This window comes from Centroberyx gerrardi, chromosome 4, assembly GCF_048128805.1.
Source record: "Centroberyx gerrardi isolate f3 chromosome 4, fCenGer3.hap1.cur.20231027, whole genome shotgun sequence".
NCBI classification, from domain to species: domain Eukaryota; kingdom Metazoa; phylum Chordata; class Actinopteri; order Beryciformes; family Berycidae; genus Centroberyx; species Centroberyx gerrardi.
This window is the reverse complement of record NC_136000.1, coordinates 19,455,772-19,464,936: the sequence shown is the minus strand read 5'-3', so window position 1 is coordinate 19,464,936 and position 9,165 is coordinate 19,455,772. Positions and strand designations below refer to the sequence as shown.

At 41.7% G+C, this 9,165-nt stretch overlaps 1 protein-coding gene across 1 annotated transcript; it reads right to left on the bottom strand.

The window, feature by feature from the left end:
* Positions 1 to 4,154: 4,154 nt before the first annotated feature.
* LOC139928429 (liver carboxylesterase-like) lies at positions 4,155 to 9,125 on the bottom strand. The gene is made up of 10 exons (XM_078283105.1): positions 9,025 to 9,125; positions 7,804 to 7,957; positions 7,559 to 7,663; positions 7,325 to 7,423; positions 7,030 to 7,173; positions 6,760 to 6,837; positions 6,515 to 6,662; positions 6,258 to 6,407; positions 6,054 to 6,126; positions 4,155 to 5,977 (listed from the first exon to the last, which is right to left on the bottom strand). The coding sequence occupies exons 1-10, from the start codon at positions 9,072 to 9,074 to the stop codon at positions 5,794 to 5,796; spliced, it is 1,185 nt and encodes a 394-aa protein (XP_078139231.1). The 5' UTR covers positions 9,075 to 9,125; the 3' UTR covers positions 4,155 to 5,793.
* Between the last annotated feature and the right edge of the window lie 40 nt (positions 9,126 to 9,165).

Below are 9,165 nucleotides of genomic sequence, written 5' to 3'. Positions count from 1 at the left end.
CGTTAGGTAGCCGTTTTTTTGTTACTGCAATGCATTACGATAATTACGGTAATCGACGACGGCATGCTCCAGAGACTTCCGCCGGCCGAGCTTTCTTGTGGCACTTGTACATTACTACAAACTAGGGATGCACCGATACCGTTTTTTTTTTTACTGCCAATCCGATAACGATACCAGAATTTTGAGTATCAACCGATACCGAGTACCGATCCGATATTGACCCCTTTTTTCTTCTGTAATTACACAGCTGCATACAACATGTAAATAACATGGGAACAATAATTTTATTGTTAAAAAAAAGAAAAGCAGCAGGGCAAAAGAACTGACCAAAATAGGAATGACAGTTCCTAGGATATATAAAAGATTGCTGCAATATAGGGATACAGTGCAAAAAAACTCACAAAAGTGCAAAAGAGCAATAAACTGACCAGTGCATACTGCTACAAAACAATACTGAAACAACCATACAGCCTTTGCTTATATTTTTTTCCCTCTTCTTTAGTGTGAATAACTGACAGAAAAAATACTGCTACACATAGGCTTTTTCTGGGCATAACATCCAGTGTGTGCCAAGTCTAGTCTAGTTTTAATCACTTAAGGACAAGAGGCAGGTTTTTCTTCAGAAACAGAAGCATCTCACCTCTTTCTGCAGTCAGCCTGTTCCTCCGTTCACTGACAGTGTTGACAGTCACTGACGCTGACGCACGCACAGGTCGCGTCAGCGTCATCAGCGCGGTAGCATTAGCTTTAGCCCCCATCTCCAAAAAGCTTCGTTTTGTGAAAACGGAAGACTTAATTGAAACCTTTATGGTGGCGTGTACATGATACTAAGCCCAAGGACACTCGATGTAAGTTTGAGCTAAGGAGCAGGCGTTTGGAAGGCGTCGCCAGATGAAGTTCTTGGTAAAGTGAGTTGGATAAAGATCTTTGGGACGCTAGTAATGGCATAGCCATCTAGCATCCCTTTGTGGCTAAAATAATTCCCAACCGCTGACATGTTTACATCAGCACATTGCCTGCACGCTCGCTTTCTTTTTCCAACTTCTTCACTCGCTCGTGTCGCGTCACGTGCAAACTCAGGCATGTTTTACGGCAGGCGACTACGCCCGTTTATTACTCCGGGGGCTCGAACTGATTGCTCTGGATCGGATCGGATTATAACGTTAGCTGCCACCGATGTCCGATCCAGCATTTTAGGCCAATATCAGCCCGATACCGATGCCAAGTATCGGATCGGTGCATCCCTACCACAAACTGCAGTTACAAACAGGTACCAGGAGTTTACCGGTATCCACCGTTTGCATCGATGCATATGCGCGAGCTCAGTCCACCTGACAGCCCTCTGTTCTGTCGGCGGAGAGAGAGAGACAGACAAGCATGGAGGTTTCGGCACGCCGAGGACTTGCCGACGCTTCCCGGTGTTTCCCGGGGGCACGGTGCCGGCCAGAGCCGACAGCTAGGCGCTGATGTGTTCCCGGTGATCCGGCCGAGATTTCGGCGGGGGTCCCGACGCCGATATGTCACCGGGCGTCCGGGGCTTGGATCGGGAGCCATGGGCGCGGAGGAGATGGACACGGTCCAGCCATATACTAGGTTTTGACCTAGTCTTGTTTCCTTTGTTTTTTTCTCTGGCCTGTATTTGAGGCCGGCCTTTATTTGTTCGTGTAGACCACGCCCCCGGCCATTATCGGAGACCCAGCTTTTAATTGACTACCGGCCAGTATTAGAGGAAATACGGTAGTTATATATTTTTCTTTTACAGTGTAATGTGTCTACAGAAAAAAGGGTAACTACATAAATCTTAACAATGGAGTAAAGATCAACACAACCAACTATCCTACATGAAACGTGCATGACTGCACACATATTACATTCTCTTGTTTAAAGACCACTAGCATTGTATTGTGGATCTGTATGCTCCATTAACTTACGTTTTCACATGAGAGCAAGCTAAAAGCACATTTCAATATACAATCCATAAGATAATGAGAACTTGAGACGGATACAATTCAAATTATTCAACAGGGTTTATTATTCCCACCCCGCCCCACAGGTACCATAACATTGGTGCGTGTTACGCGCCCCGCGCATCCAAGCTGCTTATACGGATTGCGCAATTGGCAAGGACAATCAGAAAGGAAGGAGAGTGTGTGACGGCCGCGGAAAAAGGAGACTTGCAGGGAATTCTTCACACAAATAATTCAGTTGTTTCCTTTCAGACATTGTTGGACAAAATGGACTACTTGGACAGTAAGGTATGCTCCCCTGGGCGCTGATAAAGCTGATGCTTGGACCGTGGCAAGAGGCTCTCTTTGGGAACCTTTCCTCCTATTGGACGCTTGATGGGCGTGTTTGGAAACTTTCTCTTTAGTTATTTTTTTTTACATTTGATACTTTGGACCAGGTGGCATGGCGGCTAGCGAACGCGGTTCGTTGAAGAGCTTGTGGTTGGTACAACGAGGTGCGATTCGTGTCCTGCTGAAGCCAACCTGCCAGCCGCTCCAAAGGTGTGGTCTGGCGGTTAGTGATGGCGGTTCGTTGAAGAGCTGGTGGTTGGTAGGAAGAGACCTATCAAAATTAACTAGAAAAAAACAAAAAAAAAAACTAGGCTGACGCGAGAGACACCACCAATCTCGTTTGTCCCCCTGCAACCTACCTGAAAAGTTGCTTCACCAGCTACTTTTCCTGAATTTCCCAAGGGCATTAATCTTATCTTATCTTATCTTATCTTATCTTATCTTATCTTATCGGGTTCTAGGCCCTTGTCAAAGTCCACAGTAAGAGCTTTACCAGGGGAATGTGCTGGGTGCTGCCCATATGGTGCTGCCGCTGCAGCTCCTGCTGCTGCAGCAGTACTTTTAAGCCAGGTGGTATTAGTCAGTAGTGGCAAGCAACAACACTGCTGCTGCTGCTGCTGCTGCTACTACAGCTGCAGCAGCAGTACAGGCCTAGTAGTGGTAGTTCCAGTAGTTCTCATTACAGATATCTGAAATATTTTAAAGTAGCATTTTGGCTAGTCATAATGTAATGAGAGATATTGTAAATTAGCATTTAAGATATCTCTCATATGACCAACCGAAATGCTAATTTAAGATATCTTTCATTACATTATGACTAGTCAAAATGCTGCGTCTGCAGCACGCCCACATTGAAAATAATGGATTTGCGGACGCATAAGCTCAAAGCGACTTGACAGTGTTCCGTTAACTCTGACCTGAGCTTTTGAGATTCCATACATAGCCTGCAACCAAGAAATAAAAACGTTGCTAAAGCCAAAGCTTCGACAAGTCTCAAAAATAGAAGGCCAGGCAACTCTATCGAATGCTTTTTCTGCATCAAGAGTAAGTATGAGAGCCTGGACATCATTTTTCTGTACATGTTCCATTACGTTCAGTGTACATCTAACATTATCTGATAATTGTCTATTTGTAATGAACCCTGTCTGATCTAGTTCTATAATATCAGGCATAACGTTTGCTAGCCTGTCGGAGAGTATACCACTTAGCAGCTTTTGGTCCACATTTAATAAAGTTATACGCCTGTATCCTTCACATTGCAGTTATACCTTCCTTATGTATAACTGTTATTATGGAGTTACACGATGTGTCTGCCCATATTCCATGTGCTAATGCGCAGTTAAACGCTTTATGTAGGATAGGAGTAAGTTGTACTTTAAACTCCTGGTAAAATTCTCCAGTGAAACCATCACTGCCTGGGTTCTTGTCTGGCTTTAGTCCCTGAAACACTTTTGATATCTCTTCGATAGTAATTGGTGTGGTGAGGCTTTGGCTCTGTGCGTTAGTCACTTGTGGTAGATTTAATCCTTGCAAATAATCTCAGTTGAGTTTGAGTTTCTTCCTTGTCTGAACTATATAACTGTCTATAATACTCAGCAAACTCTTCTGCAATCTCCTGTTTACCCGTTAGCGTCTTGTGCATAACATTATTCTTGATAAACGCAATATTTGATTTTGTCTGTTTGATTCTGTCAGTTTATAAGAAAGTATCTTTAGTGCTTTTGCCCCTCCACTATTTTTTCTTTTTACCTTCCTTTTACTTTTTTTTTTTTTTTTTTTTTACCTTTCCTTACCTTTTTACTTCAAATAAAGCTGTCAGACCTTCAGACAACAAATACAATTTTAATAAACTGTGTATTCAACAAAATCGATGCAGCTAATGAAAAACAATATTGCATTATTTACCCATACTCTCCCACATGGCAAGCTTGTAACTGGCACTCTGCTAGTATTCACTTTAAGTTGTTTAGTTTAGTTTAAATCGTAGAAACTGTGGGCCAGGAATGAAAAAACACAAGTCACATGCTTATTTCTGCTGAATTCCCACTCAGATCATTTTATTGAAACTAGGTCTCATAGCGAGGTTGAAATTACTCCAGGGTGTAAAAGCTAAAAAAAAAAAAATACTAGTCTACTTAAAAAAGCTTATTTTCAACTTCCACAGGTTTGATCATTTAGTAGATAACAAGTATCGTCATAATCAGTTTGCTATATTAGAATGTACAGTTATCCCTTTTCACTTTTCACAGCTCTGTATAGGCAGCAGTTACAGCATTATGTCATGAGAAATGTTCAAGAAGCTCTTCACAGTTAATGCGTTTTGTGGAGAATCATGGGACAAACCTCCATGCTTTGTAAGGAACAGACCAAGAATATTACAAATGTCCTGAAGGTTCTGGCTGTGACACACAGATATATAAAATAGCTGAAACATCTACCTCATGTATTCAAGTTTCATCTCTTATGTTAATCTATATGAGAGAACCAAATACATGGATATTCAGTTTGAAAATCTTTCATCATCTATTATACATAAGTTTTGTCTAAATGCATAAGTTTTATTCAAAGTGCTGTGTTCAGTTTCCCTGTCTGTGTGTGTTCTGTGCCTGTTAAGTAAAGGCATGGGGGACTTTCATTATACAGACAGGATATTTCCATGTGTCCCATAGTGCTCAGATCTGTTGTAGCACAACACAGCATCACTAGTGCCCTCCTCTAGTGTCATTTGTTCTAAGTGTGTGTGTGTGTGTGTGTGTGTATTGATAAACCTATGGGGGACTTTTGTATCTTGTCGACAGGTTAAGCTCAGGTTCGGCTTCATCTACAGAGCCCTTCTTCACAAATGACCATGTTATATCACAACACTACTGGACTGGGATGTTGGAGCTTGTCAAACCAGATCCCTGGATTGGCTTGTTCTTCAAATTCCTTAAATTAAAATTCTTCACTTGACTTGACTTAGGAAAGACTGCGTTTAGATTTTGTGTCCCTCATACGTGGAATGAACTGCAAAGTACTTTAAAGATTGATTGATGCATGAAAAGCTCATGAATTTTAAAAGTAAATGTTTTGACTGATATTTTCACTTTGTTTTTATTTATTTATTGTCCCAATTTGTCTTTGATTTTTGCGTTCTATCCATTGTTACCTCGGCACCATTGCAAATGAGAGTCTTTCTCTCAATGTGTCCCCGAGAATTAAATAAAGGTTTGAGTGAATTAATGTTCTTGTATTCCATGTCTCATACTGAGTGTTATGCATTTTTGTGAATTTGAAAATGTGTGATTGATAGGTAAATTTAACAGCCCTTTGTAATCTGAACACTTAACACCGCAAGTGAACACAGACATTATTTTGCAGCATTTTCCTGTCAGGCGTCTGTCTCTACTTGATGACACAGTTACAGTGTAAGTTGATCTCTTCTGATTCACATGATTGTAGTTAATGATGGAGTGTTTAAAATGCCAATGGAACGGAGAGAAGAGCACTGCCCATCCTACAGCTCGCCATGCTCCATCTTCTCTTGGTGTTGTCTGGTCTTCTCTGGGAGGGTTTGAGTGATGAAGGTGAAGCGGTCCTTCTTTAGGTGCTGACCAGGTACCTGCTCCATCCCAATGGCCAGGTAGTCTCCTTCTGCTCCATACTGTGGCCAATGGACCAGGCCGTCCCCATTAGGAGACCTACACACACAGTTTTATTTAAAACAAGTTTATCTTTTCTTCAATGTGAATTATAATAATAACAATAAATTCCTACCCTGTGCGGGCAAAGCTCCCCCAGTAGCTCATCATGGTTCTGCTTAGCTGTTCCTCCTCTTCTGTGCACACATCTAAAATGGTGGAAGTTTGGTCAAGCTTCAGTTGCAGACCTGCTAAAATTTAGCATTCTAGGAAAGCCAGAGACAAATCCAGATCTCTGGTGAAATTTTTGAATATGTATTTTTTTTAAAATTGGACTTACCCTCTATTTTGACATGGGTCGTGGTGAAGCAGAGTCCTAAGACTGTAAAGAGTTCGTCTCCGTGGTCAGACCCAACAAAGCTCGGCCTTTTCTCCTGCAGGAATTTGAGAGCATGCTGGTACTCATACAGGTATACAGGGGCACCGGCATCTAGTTGTAAACAAATGGGTGTGGAGTGTCTCAGTTATGCAAGTGTGTGACAGTAAAGAATTAACAACAGTCCTTTGTTGGATTGCATCATTTCCTTCTAAAAATACCTCTGTGGGCATTGGCAACCTTGATGGCAGGAAAGGTGAACATCAGGTCTCCAAGTAGCTCAGTGAACCCATCTCTATTTTTCACACGATCTTCAGAGGTTCCCAGATATTCATCTGCTATCAGCTCTCTGATCAATTCATCTTTGGGCTTGAGAAAAGAAAATAAGCATTAAGTCTAACAACAGAGAAGCTTGAGTAGAATCAAGCAGTGAAATACTGTATATGTTGGGCATTGTGTCTCTTACATCAGGGAAGAACATGGCTAGAGTGGACATGACGTCTTCCCGATCCATTCCCTCTGTCCAGTTTGGAGGAGCAAAGAACTAAGGGAAGGTTAGCTGATTCACCAGTTTTGTTTTGTTTAAAGTTTAAGACAAGTACAGAAGTCAAACAATACAATTGTATCAGGGGTTAAGATGAAAACTGGAAAACAGTCTCCACTAAACTCTGAAAAATGCATTTACTGTTTTATCTGTTTTAACAAATATCAGTGATAATTTTGCATTCATACTTACACCAGGAAGTAGCCAGCCCCCTTCATCATTATTGATGCCGGTTATGAAAGGTATTTTGAGAAGTTCATGGTTTTGTAACAATTCAGCCACAGGTTTTGTCAGCAAGTGTCCATCGATACTGACAGCAAATCTCATCATTTGGTCCTTGTGAGGAAAAACGGTGTTGAGGAAAACGTTGGGCAGATGGTTTACTGACAAATCGTGACCAAAATATTTTGCTACACAAGTGAATATAGTTGATTTCAACTAATCTCATCAGTGCATTGTCTACTCATATCAGTTTTGCCCATCTCACCACAGCAAGAGTCAACAAGGCATCATTATCCATGTGTCTCATGCAATCAGCGATCTTCTCTGTGCTTGTGATGCCACAGCCAGACACATTGGCTACCATCTGAGGATAGATATCGGGGATTCATCTCAATTTAAAGAGGAAAACAACAGAGGATGTGGTGGTGCTACTGTATGTTCTACATATTCTGCATTTACAGACATTTACATAAAAAACGTTAGCATATTCATAAATAACCTGAGCAACCGGCAGTGGATCATTTGTCACAAGTATATCCACTGCAGCAGTACCACTCTCAGCAATTGCATGGTGAAACAGGCCATCAGACAATGGTGAGAGAAGCTGGAAAATCAAGCAACAGAAAATATGAAATATTCCATGTAGTAAATTCACATTGACTTTACTGTGTATTACTGGCCAGAACTGGTTTTTGATTTGTTTCAGTTTCAAAAATGATGGTTTATCTGTAAATTGATTCTTACCAGGAGGGATACGCTCATTCCACCAGCAGACTCCCCAAATATGGTGACTGAACCTGGGTCTCCTCCAAAGTTGTGAATGTGCTCCTGGATCCAGCGCAGGGCTTCCACCTGGTCCAGCAGGCCAAAGTTTCCTGGCATGTGCTCATCTCCAGTGCTGGAGAGAACACACAACTGGAGTGAAACAAGTCAGACAGAGGCAGAGCAGACAGCCAATAGTAGGGCTGGCTTTTTCCAGATTACACAGCCATTTTTGATTCTTCTCATTGATTTGATTCTTTATCGATTCCTTTATCGATTCCTACTGCATACATTTTCAGGGCTAAAAGACTATATACAGCTTTAGTGGTTAACTTTGTTTTATTACTCAAGAAAGGCATTACTGTATAGAGTAACTTTTGTCTCAGAATTACTTTTCAAAATAGCTAAGGCACATTTAGCATAATGCCTTACTTGGGAGAACAAAATAGAAGAATCTCAAGTAGAATAGAAGAAATTCAAGTAATTGGAGGTCAACATCACAAAACAAAAACAAAATATTTTCCACTGACTGTATGACCACTTTATTGGGTTGTTCAAGTGCGCTCTACCCATAATTACAATATTTCCAACAGCACTTGAACACAGGATCTGCTTGACGGTTGGCACATTGCAGAACAAGTTAATGAGATATTGAGGTAAATATCGGACTTTTGGACCCACAGTGTAATTGTTTGGCTTCAGAACATTTGGTTTATGCTGCACAAGCTGTATGGAGTAATTTTATGGTCTTTTTATTTGCCGTTTTTGGAACTCTAAAAAGTCGGTCTCCAGCAACTTCTGCTGTCTTGAAGAAGGCTGCTACAGAGCTGCTCAGCTGCGCTAACCAACTCACTGTGTGTTAAATGGACATCCAAACTTCACCGGTGTTTCGACCCTGGTTTCTACTGACTTGAGGGTGAGTACCATACGTATGTGACCTGCCAGCATCAAATTACGTAATTGTTTGCGATAGCACACCGAAAGGGTCAGAAAGGCTGTTGCGCAGCTACTGGAGAAGCATCCAGCTGTTCAAAATGCTTAATGATCGATAAAAGGTGCGGTGGCTTGTCGATTCCGGTAAATTAGACAATTTGTAACCGGGACTAAATTGGAACTGGTTCTTGATACCCATCCCTTGCCAATAGAGACATGAATTCTGTCTCAAAACTAATAGAACAGCAATAGTGACTTGAGCCTTTTTACCTGAGGAACCCCAGTAGTCCCAAGCGGTATTGGATCAGAACCACAACCATATCCTGGTAAGCAGCCAGGGCAGAACCATCATAAAATGAGGCTGACCCAGTTGTTAGCCCCCCACCATGGATCCAGACCATGACCTAGGGA

Bases quoted from the DNA above. Each gene is read 5' to 3' on its own strand.
- LOC139928429 (XM_078283105.1), bottom strand. From the start codon at position 9,074: ATGGTTGTGGTTCTGATCCAATACCGCTTGGGACTACTGGGGTTCCTC. The intron at 7,174-7,324 runs GTGAGATGGGCA...TTTCCTCACAAG, and splicing joins CCTTGTTGACTCTTGCTGTG to GACCAAATGATGAGATTTGC. The intron at 5,978-6,053 runs GTAGGAATTTAT...CTGTGTGTGTAG, and splicing joins GGGAGCTTTGCCCGCACAGG to GTCTCCTAATGGGGACGGCC.